General features: G+C 38.0%; 3 protein-coding genes across 4 annotated transcripts; 2 read left to right on the top strand and 1 right to left on the bottom strand.

Moving 5' to 3' along the window:
* The first annotated feature begins 8 nt into the window (after positions 1 to 8).
* On the top strand, positions 9 to 2819 carry lyrm7 (LYR motif containing 7). Its single transcript, XM_042433221.1, has 5 exons — positions 9 to 107; positions 256 to 328; positions 1293 to 1363; positions 2064 to 2145; positions 2300 to 2819. Exons 1-5 carry the CDS (start codon positions 90 to 92, stop codon positions 2368 to 2370), a joined length of 315 nt encoding a protein of 104 aa, XP_042289155.1. The 5' UTR covers positions 9 to 89; the 3' UTR covers positions 2371 to 2819.
* A 523-nt stretch (positions 2820 to 3342) lies between these two features.
* dync2li1 (dynein, cytoplasmic 2, light intermediate chain 1) lies at positions 3343 to 10438 on the top strand. 2 transcript variants are annotated; one of them, XM_042433219.1, is made up of 14 exons: positions 3343 to 3452; positions 3838 to 3961; positions 4076 to 4110; positions 4287 to 4356; positions 5131 to 5219; positions 5490 to 5688; positions 5850 to 5918; positions 6113 to 6190; positions 6360 to 6439; positions 6673 to 6743; positions 6921 to 7018; positions 7112 to 7204; positions 9451 to 9542; positions 10381 to 10438. In XM_042433219.1, exons 1-13 carry the CDS (start codon positions 3439 to 3441, stop codon positions 9511 to 9513), a joined length of 1083 nt encoding a protein of 360 aa, XP_042289153.1. In that variant the 5' UTR covers positions 3343 to 3438; the 3' UTR covers positions 9514 to 9542; positions 10381 to 10438. The 2 variants fall into 2 exon arrangements, with proteins under 2 accessions (XP_042289153.1, XP_042289151.1); XM_042433217.1 differs by lacking the exon at positions 10381 to 10438 and having other exon boundaries at positions 9451 to 9734.
* Positions 10377 to 21267, bottom strand: abcg5 (ATP-binding cassette, sub-family G (WHITE), member 5). Its single transcript, XM_042433216.1, has 14 exons — positions 21098 to 21267; positions 20646 to 20767; positions 20081 to 20217; positions 18085 to 18183; positions 17278 to 17410; positions 16222 to 16361; positions 15887 to 16016; positions 15535 to 15748; positions 14844 to 15049; positions 12156 to 12294; positions 11898 to 11971; positions 11507 to 11618; positions 11183 to 11295; positions 10377 to 10561 (listed from the first exon to the last, which is right to left on the bottom strand). Exons 1-14 carry the CDS (start codon positions 21265 to 21267, stop codon positions 10377 to 10379), a joined length of 1974 nt encoding a protein of 657 aa, XP_042289150.1.
* Positions 21268 to 21330: the final 63 nt, after the last annotated feature.

Here is a 21330-nt window from a genome sequence, read left to right as displayed (position 1 = left end):
TACTAAAACGCGTCATTTCCAAGTCTACATTGATTGGTCGTTTGGTATTTCCTTCTCTCCAATGCAGGAAGTGAGCTCAAAAAGTCAAGATGGGGACACGTTTGGAGGTGAGTCTCATGTTTTACAACAATAACATTATGAAAACTGCATTTCATTTCAGAAATACATGCTTGCATTTGTAGGATGTAACCATGTCAGATGTTAGAAAAATATTATCCACAGCTGCTTCAGTCAACTGTGTGTGTTTAAATGCAGGTGCTACGTGTGTTTAAAACGCTGCACAGAACCAGGATGGCTGTATTCAAAGATGATAACAGAGCACTGACAGGTAAGTTATGTAGCTGGGGGGGTTTTTATTGTCAGCAAAAGAAAAATATGTGGGGCTACATGTCGTATTGTTTGATAACCAATCGACTATTAATACACAGTAGATAATTCATGCTCTGCAGTATCAAATACACAGAGGTGACATAAGTACTCAGATCCTTTACTGAAGTAAAAGTACCAATACAGCAATGTAAAAGTCCTGCATGAAAAATCTTACTTATGTAAAAGTACATAGGTATTAGCAGCTTGATGTAGTTAAAGTATTGCAGTAAAAGTAGTGGTTTGGTCCCACTGACTGATTATTATATATGACATCATTAGATTATTAATACTGAAGCATCAGTATATAAGCAGCATGTTACTGTTGTAGCTGCTGGAGGTGGAGCTAGTTTGAACTACTTTATATATAGTTAGCTAGTTTAGTCCATGAACTTTTTTTAGTGAAATATTTGATCGTTTGAACATTTATTGAAATGAAACTATGTGAGAAGTTTGGAGGGAAAAATCACAATTTGGTGGAGTGGTGAACAACTCATAGACATCTGAAATGTGACCCTAACTACACACTGCTTTTTGTAAGACGTCAAACGCCAAAATGGTTGGAATCCACTGGTTTCATCTTTAACAATGTGTTGTATTTTAAAAGCTTGTTTTATATATATATATATATATATATATATATATATATATATATATATATATGTGTGTGTGTGTGTGTGTGTGTGTGTGTGTGTGTGTGTGTGTGTGTGTGTGTGTGTGTATGTGTATATATATATATATGTATATATATGTATATATGTATATGTATGTATATATGTATATAAAATATATTGTACTCGAGTAGAAAGTACAATACAATGCTCAAGTAAAGTACAGTACAAGTACTTCAAAATTGTACTCAAGTACAGTACTAAATGTACATTCCACCACTGCAAATGCATAACAATATGTTTTCTTCCATAAAGCTGCAAGGTTGAAGATCAATGAGGAGTTCCGGAAAAATAAAAATGAAGCATCAGAAGAAAATATTAAGAAGGTACGGTGTCCATGTCTTATCAAGGAGGTCTGCAACTTACAATTGTTTTCTGAGGAGCCTGGAGGCCTCCTACGCTAGAACCTCTGTATGAGTGACATTTCTTGTTGAAAGTCAACAAGGTTTCAGTCAAAAATAGCAAAATCCTCTTGATCACATTTTGTTCCCAATCCTGATCCAAGTCCCTCCATATATTTTCTGCCAATACAAAGTCCAGTCCAATGTTTTTTTTTGTTATATTTTTGTTTTTCAGTGAGCAAGCATATGGTTAAATTGATAAAGTGATTTAAAGCTATTTGATAACAGAATAATTCTGTGTCAGGTTTTTGTCGTGATAAAATTGAATTGAATTGGGGAAAAAAAGAGGTGAACTATCTTGGGATGACAAGACTATGTTTCACTGTATGCAAGCATAAAGATTAATACTTGTATTTGTGGAGATGACTGTCAGTATGGTTCTGATTTGGCAGCTTTGCAAAGAGTTAAGAAAGTATCTCCAGCGGTACCAAATACTGAAGTTCAGGCACAGTTTTCAACCAACAGCAAGACTTCAGATCAGTGGTTACCCTTCAAAATGCTGCTTTAAGATTCAAAACAGAGAGAAAAGCATTTTACATGTTTGTGCACACAGCCCCCGTTGCCTCATAATTTAGCCATGTCTGCATTATATTATGAAAAGCTCACTACCTTTCTGCTTTTACAGATGATCCAAATGGGCTCAAGTGTGGAAGCTGTCCTGCGAGAGACTGTGTTACAAATGGAGCATGTAGGCGAGAAAGAGCTATGTGCGTGAATATTTTTCTCTCTCTTTTTTTTTCCTAAAGTTTGGTACAGTACTAGAAAGTAACATGTATTCACAGAATATACAACAGGGGTCTCATATCATATTTTAAGGGTCTTTCCCAATGATACAATAATTTTCCTCTCTCTCACACACAGTGCTTCGACCCAGAGAGAGCCTTCTACTAGAAAATGTGCCCTATTGTGACCAGCCCAGGAAAAAGTCATGATAGACCATTTGATTTCATCAAAACAACAACAACAAAAAGACTATCATCCATTTCCATCCATCTGCAATTTAATCTGTCCAAAACAACATTTCAAGTTGATCTCCTGAGCGAAGTTCATGGCTACAAGGAGAAATGCCTGTTTTTGATTCACTGAAGATCTCAGCTGTTCTGCTTTATGAAATCTGTGCTTTAAACCGAATGTCATAATTTCATGTACAGTGTTTTATTAAATGTAATTTAATGTGTTTCCTTTAATTTTGTTTTGTTTTGTTTTTCTGCCAACTTTTTCTTTTTCTGCAAACTTTTTCTGAACCAGGGGGAAAATGTTACATTGCTGCAACTGAAAAAAAAGTGTCATTGTGTTCCAATTAATGAGTAACATTCCCATAGTGGCCCGAGGGTTAATGTCTTGTTCAAACCAATGAAGATAATAAATTGATCTGACATGATGATGATGATGATGTACAGTGCTCTGGGCAAAGACCACAGCAACCTCCCAGTAAAGATCTCACAATATGAATGGCTATATTTGACATCAGGGTGTCCCAGAATCAATCATTATGTTTTAATGGATGGATTTTTGCATTTGCCCTTATATGTGACATGTATCAATGATAAAGTTCTGAGACTTAACTGAAGGAGAAAATGGTGTGATTTAAAAATAAATAAATACAAAACGTTTTTTAAGAATGTTTTGATAGTGGAACAAACTAGAGATACAAGGTAACAGCATGGAAATGGACTTTTCCTCTGATAGAACCCACACAGGCTAACATCTATGCTGAAATTTCCTTTTAATTGTCATATTGTCTAGTGTTCCCTGATACTTGGGTGTAGACCATATAGTGCAGTCTACACCTAGCAGAATAACTGTAGTAAAATACAGAGTTTGCATCAAAAGTGACTGAAACCCATGTAGTTTAAGTGTTCCAACGAGCGCACTACATTCCCCACAATGCAATGAAGCAGCAACAACGTCATCAAAAACCGCCGTTACTCTGGCAACGTTTATATCAATTTTCTTCCTTTAGCTAGCTTGTCAACAGCGAGAGAAAAACGTTAAATGCTATGCCTAAAATAAGGTGAGGATAGGCTCATCTTCTGTTTTTCTAACGATATCAACAAAACAAAACTAATAATCATGCCTTTAATTTGACAAGGTTACATTATTAATTTCTAGTTGACATTGTGGGTGTATATGATGTGCTATCGTGTGAAGCTTTGTATTTTGTATAATGTGTCCTGTTTGTTTTTTGCTTTGTACTGTTTGTTATTGTGCTCTTATATGTGCTGCTATATGTTTTATTTGTAAGAGACTGTAGACGAAAATTAGCTTTAAAGCTAACGTTAACTCTGGTGCAGTACATCAAATGTTAACATTTATGTTTAAAATTGTACATGGTCCCAATAAACACAATACATAAAAAAAAATCGAACAAGGTGTCGCTTTTGTCTTGTATTTGTCAGCTCAGACACGCTATGGGAGCTGGCTGCGACGGAGGTCCAGAATCGAGACACCGGAGGCGGAGAGGAGGACGGAGGAGAGACGGTCAGCGAGAGAACCGTGTTTCTGATGGGAAGCAAGGCTGGGGTATGTTTACCGTCGTGCCAGACGACGGACGGTGCATTTATTGCCCCTCTTGTACTCTTGTCCTGTTATTACTTATATGTTATAGCTAGTAAGCTCACATATGCTTTTTTTCAGGGTAAAACGTCCATTCTACTCAGGTGTCTCGACAGGTGTGTATGTGTGCAGTGTCATCTCTCATCTCAAATCTATCACATCTATCCTCCTAATGAAATCATACCTGCTCTTAACATCTCCTGTATACAGATTAAAGTTCAAGTTTAAGTTTACCAAATTCACAATTAAAAACACCAGTAATTAACAATAATACTTTTTCTTTTTCCACCAGGGATGAACCATCCAAGCCCACTCTGGCCCTGGAGTACACTTTTGGCAGACGAGCCCGAGGACACAACACAGTGAGGAATTTATTATTTCTGTTAAGTTGCCCACTAAAAATTGGGATAAAAACACTGTATTGATATTCCTTTTATTTAATCTTTATTTGTATAGGAACAAGTATACAGCATGAACATATGCCACATACCACAGCATTTATAGCCTAAGCTAGTTTGCAATGCCATCTCTAAATGGGCTTTTAAAATACATAAAACTCAACAGTAGAATACATATGAAACTGCATGAGACTCAACAAAACCTATACATACATTTAAACACAAAACTCTACATATATACACAGTTTAGCACACAAAACTCCACAATACATATGCATTGCAACATGAAACTCAACAACAAAGTACATGCAAAGCAGCACAAAACACAGAGAACTTGCAAACAAACACACCATAAAAGTTTCATAAAAAACAAGCACTAGATCGCTCATGACTACATGACTGATCTCTCTTTAAAAGCTGTTTCAGTTTGAGTTTAAAATGTTCCCTCTCAGCTGTGAATGCCCCAAATCATGTATTTTGTACTTACATTGATAACAGGAAACTATGTGAAAAGTTTTTAAAGAGCTACAAAGGACAGTAAACTCATTCACCACAGCTTTCAGTGCTCGGACACAATGCAGTACTGTCAGAGTTGGATTGTTTAATACTATTTATCTAAACATACTCTAGTAAATGTCCTGCCTCTTTACAGTAAATGCTGCAAAAATGTACAATGTTTGTTCCATTGTATATATCCTGTAACTTGTGTGATAATAGTCTGTCGGTTTCATCTTTCAGCCTAAAGACATAGCCCACCTATGGGAGCTGGGAGGAGGGACCTCTTTGTCAGACTTGGTCCAGATTCCCATCACTCCTGTCAGCATCAGGTAGGTCACTTTCACATATTCCTGAGATCTTGTTGTCTGTTAGTGTTTTATTTTCTGATTTCTGAACTTTTTTTTTTCACTTAAATGTTTTAGAATTAAGTACAGTGTTTCACATGTTATCATTTGTGAATATTATTTATGTTTTCTATTAAACTATTCTATGTGTAACTTTAAAATCAATAGAGTTTAAAGTGTCAAGTCAGTAAAATCAAATAAAGAGTGTTTTCTTGGTCCGAGCCTCAGTACTATAACAACACCGTCTTTTCCCAGGGCTCTTTCTGTCATCCTCATTCTGGACTTGTCTAAACCCAATTCCCTGTGGGGGACCATGGAAAAGCTGCTGCAGGCTGCACAAGCTCAGGTGGAGAAAGTGTTTTCTCAGGCACAGCGAGCAGAAAAGGCCAAAGCTGGAGCCAAACACCAGACGTCTGTCCACTCAGCAGCTCGTGTCTTACCTAAAGACTATCCTGTAAGACCTCAGCTCTTAACACTGGCCATCATACTGATCTTTTGTTCAGTCCAGTGCAACATATAATATCATACATTTGAGAAAAAGAAGAGAAAGTCTAAATATGATGTTAATAAATTTGTTTGTTGGTGAAAGATTATTCATTTTTTTATTTTTAACAGGACAGAGAGCTGATCAGTCCCTTTCCTGTTTCTCTGCTCATCATTGGCAGCAAGTATGACATCTTTCAGGTAAAACACATGGTTCAACCCAGATGTTACAGATGTTTTTAGGCAGAGAAGTTGTTAAAAAGTTAGGCACTTTATAGTTACAATAACATTGGTGCAACTTAAGTACTTAAATTCTACTACTGAAGTTTCCTCCTGGATCCTGGTATAATTTGTGTAGCACATTTAGATTGAGAGTTTTTCCACCTGTGTTGCAGGAATTGGACTCTGACAAAAGGAAAGTGGTTAGTAAAACACTGCGATTTGTTGCCCACTACTACGCAGCCTCTCTCATTGTAAGTGTGCTTTTATTATACATGCAACATATTCACTAGTATCATAACCAAAGATTAAAAAATACTACAGTGAGCATATTTATTATGTTGTATTTGCTTTCTCTTACCATTCATTAATCCATTCATTCTAACAACTGCTGTTCTCTTTGTTAACTATTTTTTTCATCAGTTCACTAGCATCAAGTCGGAGAGTCTGATGTCAAAAACCAAGAGCTTCTTCTCCCACCTGGCTTTCGGTCTGGACAGAGGGTGAGTAGGATAACACAGCGTTGTAAACCAACAAGTAGTGGACAGGAACTGGGACTGGCATTCTGTAGTTTTTTGCAAACACAGTTACTTTAGTGTTAACACAAATATTTGTTAATTTGCTTATTTTATTTTATACAAATTATAGATTACTTCAAGTTTAAGAAACTATTGAATGTAGACAATCCTTTCTTAAACATTTTTGCCTTTTTGTACATTTCTATGGTTGTGTTCAGGAAAACTGTGTCCTCTGACTCCACCAAGCCCCTCATCATTCCAGCAGGGTCTGACTCCTTCAGCCAAATAGGTGAGCAGAGCACCACTCTGTGGCCAAAAGCAGTAATTCATTTAAACCGAATTAAACGTTATACTGTGCTGTGTTGTGAGACATGCATCTCATTGAGAGCCGCGTTCTGTCTTAAAATTTGTTGATATAAACAGGATTGTACAATATTGTGTAAAAATAATGCCTCTATTACTTCAGGGTCCCCTCCTACTACTGATGTGGACATTACTTCTCTGCATGCCAAAAACCCAAAGGACCTCTGGAAGAAAGTCTACGAGCGTGTCTTCCCCCCAGAGGTAGGACAGTCACTTTCAGTATTGCAATGTGCAATACTGAAAACCTCTTTTTTTAGTAGATTTTTGTCCATCTAACTGACTTTGTCTTTCCAGAGTACCAGTGAGCAGCGGGAACTGAAGGATCCCGCCAAGGACCCACAGTACAGTGAGCCTCAGATTGATGCCATGAGAACACAGAAAGATCAGGTAACACATCTTGATCAATTACATGCTCATATTCTATTACTTTATATTGTAGCAGCACAGTAGCTCCACATTCACCTATGATTCTCGTCACACTATGCTACTGTAATCAGTGTCATGAGTTGGCAGTATAGTGAATAATCAGTGTTCATCAGGAAATCGTGCTGTGAAGAGGAGCAAGTATTAAGGAAGAGGATGGATTATCAAAACATTGAAAGGGAAATGAAGAAAATTTGTACTTATGACACAGTGTTTTTTTTTCTTTAATGAAGATGTTAGATTTTACGGGACTGCAGACTGGGTGACTTTTCAGCCTTGAGTAAGAATTATACTATTAATTATAAAGACTGTTGAAGAAACTGTCTTAAACAAGGGCAATGATCCAGAGTAACCCCCTTGTCCTTCAGTAATGTAGTAGTTTATCTTTCATGTCTCATCAACAGGCTGTAATTTTTCTTAGGGTTATCAACTCAGAGATAAGTAGTCTTCCCGCTGGCCTGCCCAGGTGCCAGAGTGGCACTTGAACTGCAGTAACCTGTCAGTCACACAATAAATCATACACTGTTATCGGTGACTGATTCTCACCTGATGCTGGTCATCTCGCTCTGCCATTGGATGACACATAATGTAGCGCGTTCAGGTAACCAATGAGAGAAATAGGTTAAAGGTTTATTCCAACTGTGTACATAGAATAAAGTTTGTGGAGGCCTATGTTCATGTCAGTGCAGTTTGTAAACTGATGCCAACTTTTTCCCTGTCTGTCTTGTGTGTAATGATAAGAGATAATATCCATCTAATCTACCTGTCTGACCTTGTGTACCCTCAGCTTCATTTTGTGCCTTTCAGGTATTATAGTTACATTCTTGTCGTGGAGCTATGCATCTGTTTTTCTGGAAGATAAATTCATGCCATCTTTCAAAAGCCCAGAAGGTCACAAATCCTGCAGTTTTGAGGGCATTTTTTGAAAGACATCTTTATTAAAAGATAGTCAGTTGGCTCTACAATATAAAACATGTTTAACCTCTATTTCCTAGCCTAAAAACAATCTTAGTCACCAGTGACATAATTCTTTACTTGAGAGGCACAAACAGAGACTAGTGCACCCTGTGAGTTTGGAGAGAGTATTGCAGGACTTTGAACATTTATTAAGTATTATACACCTATAAGAAAAATTTAACCACAAGGTCACATCATTTTATCTCACCTTGCTATATTATATCAAGTATGACTATTGAAAATAACTTGTAAGAGTACAGAAAACTTAGATTTCTGGGAGACACTTACAAAATAACAAGACTTTTAAAAGTCTCCAGCCTTGCTAGCATCTCTGTAAGGCGGTGCTTTTAAGATAAATGCTAACATGTTCACAGTAGCAATGCAAACATGCTGATGTTTAGCAGGTATAATGTTTACTATGTTCACCATCTTAGTTTAACATGTTACAATGCTAACATTAGTTAGTTACTAATTACCCCAAAGTACAGCTGAGGTGCATGGGAATGTCATCAGTTTTGGAGGTCTTTGGTCATAAACCAAAGTATTGGATGCATTTTTGGGACCATGCTGCATGGTGATTCTGCACTTTAAATAAAATTAAATTGAATTGAATTTAAGAGATATGATCATTGCCTACATGAAAAGTTAATTGATCACCACAGTCATTAGAATTCATCTTGAGGGGGACATGAATGTCTCTACCAAATTTGGTGCCAATCCAGTCAGTAGATGTTGATATTTTACAGAATAAGTGAAAAATTAGACCTGCTGGTGGCACTAGAGGAAATGTTAGGGGATCACTAAAGTATCTAGGATTCAAACTCTGGGACCATGAATATCTGTTTAATGACAATCCATCTAATAGTTGACATGTCAGTAAAAAACAAAAATGTCAACCTGCTTGTGGCACTAGAGTCAAAGTTATTTATATGATTGATCGTTTGGGAACCAGAAATGTTGCTCGCATGGTTCGCCCATAATAATACATGATAAATTTGATCAATCTTGAATTACTGTTTGATATTTGGAGTTCTTGACCAGTTTGGATACACTGTAGTGTTCACTTATTATGCTTGTTGCTGGGATTTCTGTGGAAAACAAAACCTATTATACATTATTATAACTTCTCAGGCATTTCTGCATTATGGTGTACATCTGTGCAGTTTTTTTCACTGTTTCACTTCAAATAACTGAAAAAACATGTTTTTTTTTCTCTGTCTGTCTCTGTCCGCGTGTCTGTCTCTGCTCTTCAGGAGTTGGAGCAGTATAAGAGGAATGCGGCTAAATCATGGAAAGGACTGGAGCTGGAGACATGAGAGATAATTAGCTTTATGGTCACATTAATGTACATATACATTTTACATAATTTATTTACTTTTGTATCATTGTGTTTCAATGTTTTCTACTTGTTTGGTACTTCATACAACTTGTATAACTGTAGAGACTTTTCCTCAAATTGTTATATTTACACTCTATAAAACTACTTGTATAGAGATAATGAACATTTTGTTCTAGAAAAATAAACTATTTAACATTATTACAATAGGCATCACTTGGTATTCATGACAGATTACATTCTTAATGTTTAAACAAAAAAGTGATGAATACAATGGATGGTTGACAATTTAGTGCTTAGAACGCAGATATTCTTCTAGTACTCATTGATACAGCAGTTCATCATCATTCAGTTTTGAATCAAACTATAAACATTGTAGTTTACACTTAGTACTATATATACTTTTATACAAAAATAATGAATTTGACTTTGTGTATGGTTGATATCAGTGGCTAAACCTGTGTGACAGCAGTAGGTTACTTTATGGTACTTTCAATTGTAAGACCACCAAGGTTGCATCCCAGTCAACAAATATAAATCTTGCTGTACTGTACACATTGCACTCTGTACTGGGATTTTGTTTTTTGTGAAAATGTCTAACAGAAGCAGTGTTGAACAAAACTATATAATACTTAATTCGTTAAAACTTTAAGGTAAGTGCTTTCACAGAAATATATCTTGAAGGTAAGGGGAAAGGGTTAAGTGCAAACGCAGATGGTACACAGTACATCCTCCCTGAATAGTGAACTTCATGCTTTAAATCAGTTTTGGATCATCAGAACCAAACTCTGTTTAGTTTCCTGTTAAAACAAAGGAGTCTCCCACAAATGTGTGTCTGTGGTTTTAGTGACGCACAAGCTTGTCTCTGATCTTGAAGCTGATCATGCCGAGCAGCAGGAGGGCAGGGAGGAAGGAGTAGAGGAGAACAAAGTCTAATGTGTATCGGGACAGAGCGCCAGGATATCCCGCATCAATGATCTGACTGCCGTGTGTGATCAGACAAGCTCCCGGCAAAGGTTTGGAATAATCTGCAACAACACAACGCACCAGAGAGAAAGAGTTAACAATTTAACCAAGTCCACTTCCCAAAACAACCAGTGAGTGAGTCAAGCCAAGTATCTTTGAACACTGAACCACCTACTTTATAGGTATATCTCAATAATGATAAAACGGATCAAGAGAAATCAAGGATTGTTAATAATATTTAATATTCCATTACATACAGTGCTAGTTAAAGAATTGACAGAAGAAAAGATTAAAGGCAATAGCAAATCCGCTGTAAATCACTTTTTTTTTTATTGTAAATCTAAATCAAATGGCTTCCAGTGATGCATTCTTCTGAAGGGACAGAAAATATTCCCAGTGTCCTCTACAGGTAGTAACGTCAAGGCTAAATACTTTACTTTTAACATCAAACACTTTGTTGTCATAACGTTCTTACGACAAATAGCCACTCTTTTCAGAATGATGTAATGGGTAGAGAGTGATGACAATATTGTTTACACATTATAAAAACTCATGCCGAAACATATATAGTCTATGAGTTAGAAATACAATGTATAAAGAGTTAATTTATTATAATGAAGGGTCCCTTCTCATTCTTAGGGTAAGTGGACACAGAGGATGGTCACATGGTTAAAACAACTTACTGCATGTGAAGTCGAGTTCATGGAACTCAGTGACTATAAGCAGCTCGCAGCTGTACTTCTGAAAAGTCAGGTAGCTGAGCCACTGGAAGACTAAAGGCATCTGCTGTGTGCTTCTGTTGAGGGGAAGAGTAGAGAAAGTGTTTTATTGTTACTGCACATGTTTGGAAAGTTAGCAATGGCTACTATAATACCTTCATTTACTCTAAAAAAAAAAGTTTAAGGCCTTATCAAAGGTCCAAATCACAACAGGCTTGGCGTTAAGTTACTTAAACTTATTAATAAATTTCTTGGTTCACAACACAAAAATCATATTTGGTGTCTCACCTTAGGAAGCCAGAGCCCACCAAGATCCCTGCAATATTGAGCAGAGCTACTCCACTGTTGACCATGTTAGGGTCCTGGACCACTCCTAATAGCACCACAGTCAGCAACTCACCTGACAAAAAGGGGAAAAAAACCCACTAAATAAATAAACAGAGGAATTGTCAAGTAAAACAAATGTTGTAGGCATGACATGTAAATATACTGAGTGTTGGCAGCAAACTCTGAAATGTTAAAGAGTAATAGGAAGTGAAATATGGAGATACACCTGTCCCTATTATGCACTTTGTGTCATATGGCTAAACCTTTTAAAATGAAAAAGGAGATAACTCTCAACATCTGCTTGGGAGTACATACATGTGAATAAGATTTCCCCTTTATTTCATCAGCTCACCTATAATATGAGGTACCAGGACCACAGCAGTGAAACACAGGAAGCGCAAGCTGTCAGGGTGCATCCCCACCGTCCTGACACAAAGAAGAAGAGACAAAGAAAGAGTGAGTGACAAGATAGGTTAAGTGTAAGGGTAAGGGAGCACATACTGAATATGAGATCCATTAAGTCCTTGATAGAGTTTAAATATGCAGCTTGTTGGAAATAAAACAAGCGCATTCTGTATGATGCCCAGTGACAAACACACGCAAGACCCACCAGTAGAGGAAGGAGGTAAAGATGAAGACACTCAGGATGCTGAAGGGCAGGATGTGGAAGATGTAGGCCAAGAACATTTGCCATTTACTGTACAGACCATCCTGACTTTCCTGATCACTGATGGCTCGCAACGCTGGGACTGATGAGAAAAACAGACAGAGTGTGAGACAGAGGGAGGAAGGAGATAATGTGATTAGGGTGAAACTATAAGTGGGGAAGAGAAGAAGAATGAAATATACTGAAACCTCATGAAATTCTTGTATGGGTGCTTTAAATAAACATGTTAGAAATTGGGGGAAAAGAAAGATATAGACAAAAAAAGACCATAGAAAAGTGCTTGTTATTCCAAATTAATTGAAAGGACTCTCAGGTTTGGTACTTTGATACTTACAGCACTAAAAATTTGACAAAGCGACCATACTGTGAACTTAGAGAGATGCATAACTATATCCCATCATTAAAGCCAAAGGCGAAGGCAGCCTTTGGCTTTAATGATGATGAGGTCCATGAGGACCAAAGGCAGCCAGCAAACTTATCCAGTCAACTGAAGTAACCTGTTTATTGGAGCAAACCTCTGGTCTGTATTGTATGTTATCAGATGTTATCAATGAGATTCAAGGTCAGTATCATGGCCCCCCATCACTACCTCTGGCTGTTTGGGTGCTTATGGAGTTAATTACCTTTAACTCTAGAGTGACTTCTGCCCAGCCCAGCGTTTTATCAAATCTCTTATCTTCAGTATCTGTGGCAGCAAGAGCTCTAAACCTAAGATTTTAGACTGAGCTGATAACTGAGAAGGACAGTGAAGAGATAATCACCTCATACAGCCAATATCCTTTACTGGTTGACTATATCACCTTTAAACATATAGTTTGTGTATGAAATTAATTTTAACATAGATTCTGAAAGCATTATTACATATTACCAAAATTTATTTTAACCGTATTTATATTAACCGTATGTAATCTCAATTTAACCAGAATCCTTCACTTAGATATAAAAAAACTGTTTATCAAGAGTGTCTTGGTGAAGAAAGGCTGCATTAACACCAAGTTACAAAAGATCAGACATAAACATCACAGAACTGTAAAATTGTAAAATCGCCATTAAGTTCCCACCCTAAAACAACCTCGATATAAAATCTGCCCACAATAAATTAATAAAGCAAAGTACACAGCAACATGTGTTTATCTGTATTTTCGGTAACATTAATTCACATCAGCTGCTATAAATACTAACCATGATTGTATTTAACACATATATAACAGATATATAGATAATACAGGCACTGTAGGTCTGTAGGTAAAGAAACATGAATATGTTGGACACAGAGTTCTAAATGGAGTAAAGGTCGTTCCTTTGTAGCTAGTCTAAACCTCTCTAACAACTCTGTAAAGATCATCAAATAACAAAAGGTTACACATATGTAACTTTTATGCAAATACCCCTGAAATTAAAACTATTCTAATAGAAATATTTTGTTTATACTGACATTTATCCTCTTTTGTAATGATAACCAACTTCGGTTGTAATCTTAATATAGTTTAACTTACAATTCATCACTTAATCTTTTATTCTAAGGAATGAGGTGAGACACTCAAAGTTCATGAGGTCTCTTCAGGCACTTTCACCAAGCAAAATCCAAGTGAGACTTTACACATTTTTGCTGAATGGAACAAAAATAGTGCAGACAGCAGAACCCTTTCAGCTACTGAACAAGAGATAAGGGAGCTTACACAGCTGAGATAAAGACGTTTCAAACGTGCAGTTTAACAAAGATTAAAAAAAAAAGTTTTTACTCAGGTGATATGCACTCCAAAATTCCCCTGAAGTCATCGAATCCACCTCATGTAGATATTTATTGAATGATTTTATCAGACACATGCGGTTAGATGGGCTATAATGTCACTCAGACATCATGTAACAGCTGACATACTGCATGGTAACAGGCTATACAGTTAAAACTTGATGTAAGTTTTATCTTTTGCCCCACATATTCCAGTTATTGTTTCCCAGTATTACCCAGCAAAACTGAGAGTCAAGACTCAGTGGTGTCAAACCGGTACAGCACAGAGCTGCTTCATAGGCACTGAATGGAAATATAATTTTGATAACAAAGATAGAATAATAATTTCATAATAAAGAAAAGTTATTAACATGAATTGCTACTCACAAATGACCTTATATAGTTTTATATCGTGTTTAGTTTTTGAATAAGAAGGAATAAGAAGGAATAAGAAGGACCCAGCTTTAGAATGCAACAACAATGGGTTTTCAGGTTATTGTCAAGACACAATATCTGTCTGATTTCACTTTTTTCCACTTTTTCAAGTCATCTTTTAATGTTTATGGAAGTATATACAGTATATGATTGCTGCTTGAAATTTAGTGGTGCCCTACAGTAAATGTATCACATTTAAGCCAAATTGTTGGAAATCTCAAAATTTTGGAGTAAAATGTGTTTTCTGCAAAGGGACTGATGAGAATTAAGCCACAGACATGAAATGTTTTTAATGTGTAATGTGACCTTGTCTCTGTGTTTGTTATACTGACTGCTTCACTATCTCTAGCTCGTAAGAATCATGAGTAGTGTGTCTTTATGTTTTAGTGAGCTGAAGACAATAAAGATATATTCTATTCTATTCTATTCCTTCCTATGTACAGATGTTTGGTGTTGGTGGAACTCACAGAGAGCTACAGCGTTCAGCATGCCAGTGTAGGGCGAGGCGCCAACGCTCTGGTAGATGATGCCGATGCGGTCCTGCACGGCACCCTTGGTGACGTCGATGTCTAAATGCATGACGAAGAAGGCGACAAAGAGGCCGTAGATCAGGTTCTGGGACAGACGCATCAGAACACCCATCCTGTCTCGGGACAGGTTCCGTGTCGTCCGCCTACACACAAAACACACATGGAAATGCTCAGAAAGACACAAAACTGTGAGAGAGAATGATAAATGAATAATGTTGAGCCTGATTGGTCTTATTTGAGCACAAATTTGAGCTGCCTAATGCCCTGCAATAATTACCATTATGTAAAGAGAATTATATATGTCAATTAACTCATTAATAAAGCTATTTAATGTATTAAATATATATTTCCAGTATGTGAGTACATGTTTTTAACAGAACACATGGATGGGACTTAAACTGTACATCTTATAAAATTAGTGAGAGTTATATTCAGTTCAGGTACACAAAACTCAGAATTTCCTCCTCAAAATGTGAATAGATGCATATAGGTTCTCCAGAATCTAAATCTGAGTGTTTCTGTGGTAAAAAATAAAGTTTCTGTGAGTTATTGCCTTTACAGATAATGTCTACACACACACACACACACATACACACACAGGGGGACTGAAGACTCGCTCAACACTGACCTGAGCAGAACTTCAAGTTTGGTCGCACCACTGGGTGACTCTTTGCTCTTATAGGGGATGGTTGGCTTGTCTGTCTGCTGCAGGCTCTGCTCCATTTTTTCCAGCATGGTCTGGTAGATGGAAGACCTCTGATAGGATGAAGTGATCTCATGCATGCGACTGAAGGTGGCTGCCTCCCTCTCACTGCTGCGCGTGTCCACCGACGTGAAGTCAACTGTTTAACATTACAGACGTGTACTTTTTTTTTAAACTTTTCCACTTCTTTCTTTTTCTTTCACTCAGTACGACATACTGTACTGTAGCTGCATGGCTGCAGTTAAAAATAGAAATATAAAACTAGAGCATAGAGTACCATAGATGTCAAAGGGGTTGCAATAGTCTGGACACTCGTATCCACATTGGCTGAAGAAGTCCACCATCTCCTCTGGCTGCCCACAGAACACTAACTCTCCACGACTCATGATGGCTATCCTGCTGAACAACTGGGGGACAAACACACACACACACACACACACACACACACGCATGCACGCACACAGTTTAATTTTTATCAGCAACTGAACCACAACACATTATCTTCTGTCTTGGTCTTGGTAAAAAAAAAGGTGTGTCTTTCAGTGTTTATGTAACGTTTAAAGGAAGTTTTAGTCATTCTCTCTCTTTTCTCCAGTTTATCTCCAAACTCACCCTGAAAAGCTCAGAGCGTGGCTGGTGGATGGTTACTATGACGATACGGTTCCTCCTGGCCAGCTCTGCCAGCAGCACCACAATCTGATTGGCGGTCATGCTGTCCAGGCCAGTAGTCGGTTCATCCAATAGGATCACCCCTGCAACAACATCACCACAATGGCGTCATCACCTTCCTGCAGGTTTTGTCACACATTGAAACACTGAGAACAAGAGAACGGCATGACAGGTAACTTTTTTCTTCTATTAAGTTAGAAACTTTTAAATATACTTTTTATTAAGTGGCACATGCAGGACTCTCAGCGGGGCCAACTTAACTTGTGAAGATAAGCGAGTTCTTTTTTTTTTTTTTTTACTTAATTACTCTTATTAGGACAATTAAAAGATTGCCTCTTTGCATTATGAAAGCAGAGTGGAATTAGCAGATGCTTTAATTGTGAGATTAATTCATTTCCTGGTTGATTGGAGAGTCAGCGAATGGGAACTCCTCATTACTCTGTGTGTGACTCTCTATGTGTGTGTGTGTGTGTGCGTTTGTTCATGACCATTCTAATCCTCAATAAGGACTGAGACCCTTCATCCTCCCCGGAGGACCGTAGAGTTGATAAACTACACCTGGGATGAGCATAGGCACACTCTCATGCCGTGCGTGCACACACACACACACACACATACACATGCAGAGGTGGGTCTCTGCTCATTCCCTTTGTGGCGTGATAACCCAGTCTTTCATTACTCTTCTCCATCTCTCCCTCCGTCCCTTTCTCTGTCCTTTCCTCATTCCTCTCTCACTTAGATCCCTTTGTTTTCTCTCAGTGTGGACTTTTAAAACTCTTCGGGGACTGACAGGTCTAGTGGTGAACTTTCTTCTTTTCTTAGTGTGACACAGTCCCGCCTCCCATCCTGTTGCTTCCTACAGTATATCTATGAAATAATACGGGTTTGTGTGCAATGATGTACTCGATTCAGCGTACAAAATATTGATGATTTAAATTTGCAGACAGATAAAACTCCCGTGATTCTCCTCAGGAATATCTCCGCTGCGGACGTACTCACTGGGATCCTGAAGTAGCTGGCTGGCAATGGAGACCCTCCTCCTCTCGCCCCCAGAGATCCCTGGGAAAACACGACCTCCGATTACACTGTGAGCCACATGACTCAGACTCAGCTCGGCCATCACCGCCGACACCTGCACAGGGGCCAGAGGTCAAAGGTCAGGTGACAAAAGAATTATAACTACTAACAAGTGAGCTGTCTAGGGCCTATTGTAGACAGTGTGCTTGCTAGTTCTAGTTAGTGCACTTGTTTGGTAGTCTAAATATCTTCTCCCTACTGTTGCTCTGTGTTTCTTTGCTGTTTTGTGATAAAAACATGATAAGGAAATAGGATAAGTCTTATTTCTAAGATTAGAAACATGAATATGATGGACATGTGTAGTCCTGCACCGTGCTAACAAATGGCTGTTGACTTTCTTGAATGATGCCTCGTACCAGTTGTACATTTTTTGGTCCTTTTTGACAGATATTTGTGTCTCTTGGAATTGAACCAATATGGTAAACGCACCAGCTGGATGAATGTGGTTTCTGAGTGCGAGAATACCTAGAACTAATGACAGGCTGCAAGACATGGCAACACATTTGACTCAACCATATTTGGCTGAGATGGTAAAATACACATCAAAACATCACAATCGTTTTTAGAAAGTGTCTGAATAAAGGGATTAGCAATAATTTTACCAAAAAGTATCCCCTCTATATGCATGTTTCTTTTGTTTTTGCCTTTTCCCCAGCGGGGTGCAATGCCAAGTTTAAGCTAAAGAAAACTAATGGAGTGGACAGAGCAGAAGAAGCTTTCAAAAGTCACCTTCTTCTTGATAGCTGTGGTCGAGTGTTTCCGCAGGGCCAACTGAGCTGTGTAGGTCAGAGTCTCCTCCACTGTCAGATAACTCAACAGGTTATCGCTCTGACAGAGACAAACAGAGGAAGAGGAGAAAGAAAAGAAACAACAAGAAACAAGTAAGAGATGCAGTGTGGCAGACCAATATCTCATGGGTCTGTCATACTTATTATGTAAAATGTATTCTGTAGGCCTTGCAGTAGAGTCTTCCTCACATTTTACTTACAAGAGACATGGGTAACAAGACAATGGATTTACACTGGAAAGGTTGAGAAAATGCAAAATACTAACTTTTAGTGAAATGACATTTATCTCCACCTTGCAGCATATACAGTATGATCACTTCCAATCTCCACTTGTGTGTTTGTCAGTACTCAAACTAGTGTATATCTTGACACTTAATACTGTGACTGGAATGAATTTTGCTGTAAACATTTATTCCTCGAAGAAACCAAACCAGTCAAAGTGAGAGTTAGAGTCTCGCTATATTAAATCCGCAGAGCACCTGACCTACACTGTGTGATTTTATAAACCTGCCATCACACTTTTATGCAACAGAAAAGTGTATTAAGTGAATGAATCTCAGTGGTACTCACTTGCAATAGATTCAGGTACTTTGTGTTTATTAAAAAAAATCCCTCCCTTACATATACACAGAATCAAAACTATAATTTATCATGAAAGACATCAAGACTTTTGAAGATCATTTGGAGAAGTCTGCCAAAGACCAAAATTAATGAATAAAATCATTCAAATGTTAATGTTTCAACAACTTGTCACCCAGGTTATAGGCTCAGCCTTATTGATATCTGTCTATCTACATTGATTACTTGTAGATTTTGGAACTGATTTATAGATTTTTCTCTTACTGGTTGAGGTTTTGTATGATTTGGCTGCACTTTATATATCAACCCTCTTAAATCCCTATGATGCAAACTAACCTTTGAAATATGAGTGTGCCATCAGTGTGAGACGGTGGTGCATTTCAATTCTATTCCCTTTCTTTCTCTGGCTATTTTAAATGCATAGAGCACCTGACCTGCTCTGTGTGATATATATATATATATTTATAACTCGCTATCATCACACTTTAGCGCAACAGAAAAGTGTAGATTTCAGAGTAGTAATTTATAGTACTTTTGCTGCACATCCCTGCACACTGATTGTACTTCCACCTAGGACACTAACAATAATATACTTTACCGCATACTGCATGTTCATATACGTACGTGTGTGCAAACCAACTGCAACATACCCCTGCCCCAGATATGTGCACACACACATATACGTTCATTACTTGAACCTGCTGAGCCTGCTGAGCCTGCTCTGCCTGCCTCAATTAACACGTGGCACCTCCCAATCCCACTCCTCCTTAGTCTCTCATCTGAATGACTTTAATATCAGGTGCTCATATCACCTCCTCATCTACAGCTTAGCAGGGGAAGTTAATGACAAGGCTTAGAGAGCAGGGGGGGAGGAGGGAGGGAGGTTGGGGAGAGGGGGGGTCGCTATCAGCGAGTAGAGAGAGATGATTTGAAAGGAAGCAAGGCCAGTTTTAAGCCAGTGTTTTTAATTCAGGCTTTGGATACACTTGAGCACCTCTCATTGAGAGATTAAGTGTATGAGGAGGCTATCAAGGGTCTTAGTTAATTTCATACAGAGGCCAGGGCAACTTTTTAAGGAGTTTTTGCAAAATGGACTGTTCGTGGAGTTTGTGGTTTGGTATTTATGTACATTTTAAGTACATACAAAATGTCACTCACACTCACATTTGACACTGTAGGACAAAGTTTAACCTGATGTCATTATGCGATGGGAACTAGGGCAAAGGGAAGTGCATGTTTGTGATTAGTATAGATTTCTAACTACTTTCAAACATCTGTCCGATCTCTTTATTAATGTGTTGGCAATATTTTGTGTGATATATATTATATATGTGTGTGTGTGTGTGTGTGTGTGTTACCTGCAGCACGTAGGAGAAGCAGTCCTGATACTCTTCTCTCTTCAGTTTCCTGCCGTTTATGAATATCTCACCCATCAGTGAACCACAGTTTCCAATCCTCCCAGAGATGGCATCCAACAACGTGGTCTTTCCTGAGCCTTTACATCGCAAACATACACACACACACACACACACACACACACACACACACACACATGAACAAACAGATACATATGCACTTACAGTAAAATAAGACAGGTCATATCTGATCACATATTTAAGAAAAGTTTGAACTAGGATCCTCAACAACACATGTGAGCACCTTTACACTGTAGTGGTAACCAGTTAATTTGACCTTCAATCTGAATAAAAGGTGTTTTCATTCTTTGCATTCTTAAGCAAAACATTCAAGATTTAACAGTGTCTAATAACACATTCAGAGCAATATCAGAGCCATTTCCATAAAAAAAAAATGTCTTACAGGTTAACAGCTGTTTAATGCATGTTCATAAAATTATCAGATTAGTTTTTTTATTTGGGGTTTTTTGCCCTCTTTACTGCTCTTTGGATTGAGCTGAGTGCAAACCTGAATTGCCCAGTATGCCCATGATCTGCCCACTGTCTACGTGGAAGGAGACATCATTGAGGATCTGACGAGTCCATCGCTTCCTGTAGGAGGGTAAGTCCCACCACGGACCCACACGCTCACTGGAAAACACACACACACACACATATTTATAACATTCCCAGAAAAGAATCAATCCCCACTGTAAAATCGATCATCATTTGATTTGATAATATATATATTAACAATCAGGAATGTGTTTCATTTTACATTGCATAGACAAAACAGACGTTCTGCTGTTTCATTATCAGTGAGTGTTACATAAAATTAAAGATACTTTGACCTACACTTGACTGTATGTATGCATAATAATGTAACATAATCTGTATGATCTCATCTACTTGATTCTCAGAGTCTGTTTTTGTATCAGTCTCTCTGTTGTCCTCTCGTTCACTCTGTCTGTGCAGCTTTACCTGACCGTGTAGGAGATCTTGCTGACACTGAGGCAGCAGGAGGGCTCTGATCGCTCCTCTCCACCATCCTTCCATAAATCCCTCTTCACCTCCGGCACAAACTTGAAGGACTCTCTAACTGTGGTCCCGTTCTCTGGCTCCACCACCTGCATTGAGTACAATTTTTTCATGTTATCCAGGCCAATCTTCTACTCCAAACAATTGTGACTCTATCAAGTCCGTCTCAGATCAAT

The sequence above is a fragment of the Thunnus maccoyii genome, chromosome 14 (genome assembly GCF_910596095.1).
Source record: "Thunnus maccoyii chromosome 14, fThuMac1.1, whole genome shotgun sequence".
Taxonomy (NCBI): Eukaryota; Metazoa; Chordata; class Actinopteri; order Scombriformes; family Scombridae; genus Thunnus; species Thunnus maccoyii.
This window is presented reverse-complemented; position numbering and strand designations above follow the sequence as displayed.

Coding starts and splice junctions, on each gene's coding strand:
- lyrm7 (XM_042433221.1), top strand. Junction 329..1,292: donor TGATAACAGAGCACTGACAG/GTAAGTTATGTA, acceptor TCTTCCATAAAG/CTGCAAGGTTGAAGATCAAT. Junction 1,364..2,063: donor CAGAAGAAAATATTAAGAAG/GTACGGTGTCCA, acceptor CTGCTTTTACAG/ATGATCCAAATGGGCTCAAG.
- dync2li1 (XM_042433219.1), top strand. Junction 4,111..4,286: donor CTACTCAGGTGTCTCGACAG/GTGTGTATGTGT, acceptor TTTTTCCACCAG/GGATGAACCATCCAAGCCCA. Junction 6,191..6,359: donor ACTACGCAGCCTCTCTCATT/GTAAGTGTGCTT, acceptor TTTTTTCATCAG/TTCACTAGCATCAAGTCGGA.
- abcg5 (XM_042433216.1), bottom strand. CDS start 21,267: ATGAAAAAATTGTACTCAATGCAGGTGGTGGAGCCAGAGAACGGGACC. Junction 18,184..20,080: donor GCTTCTCCTACGTGCTGCAG/GTAACACACACA, acceptor TGTCTCTGTCAG/AGCGATAACCTGTTGAGTTA. Junction 10,562..11,182: donor TGAACTCGACTTCACATGCA/GTAAGTTGTTTT, acceptor GTGTTGTTGCAG/ATTATTCCAAACCTTTGCCG.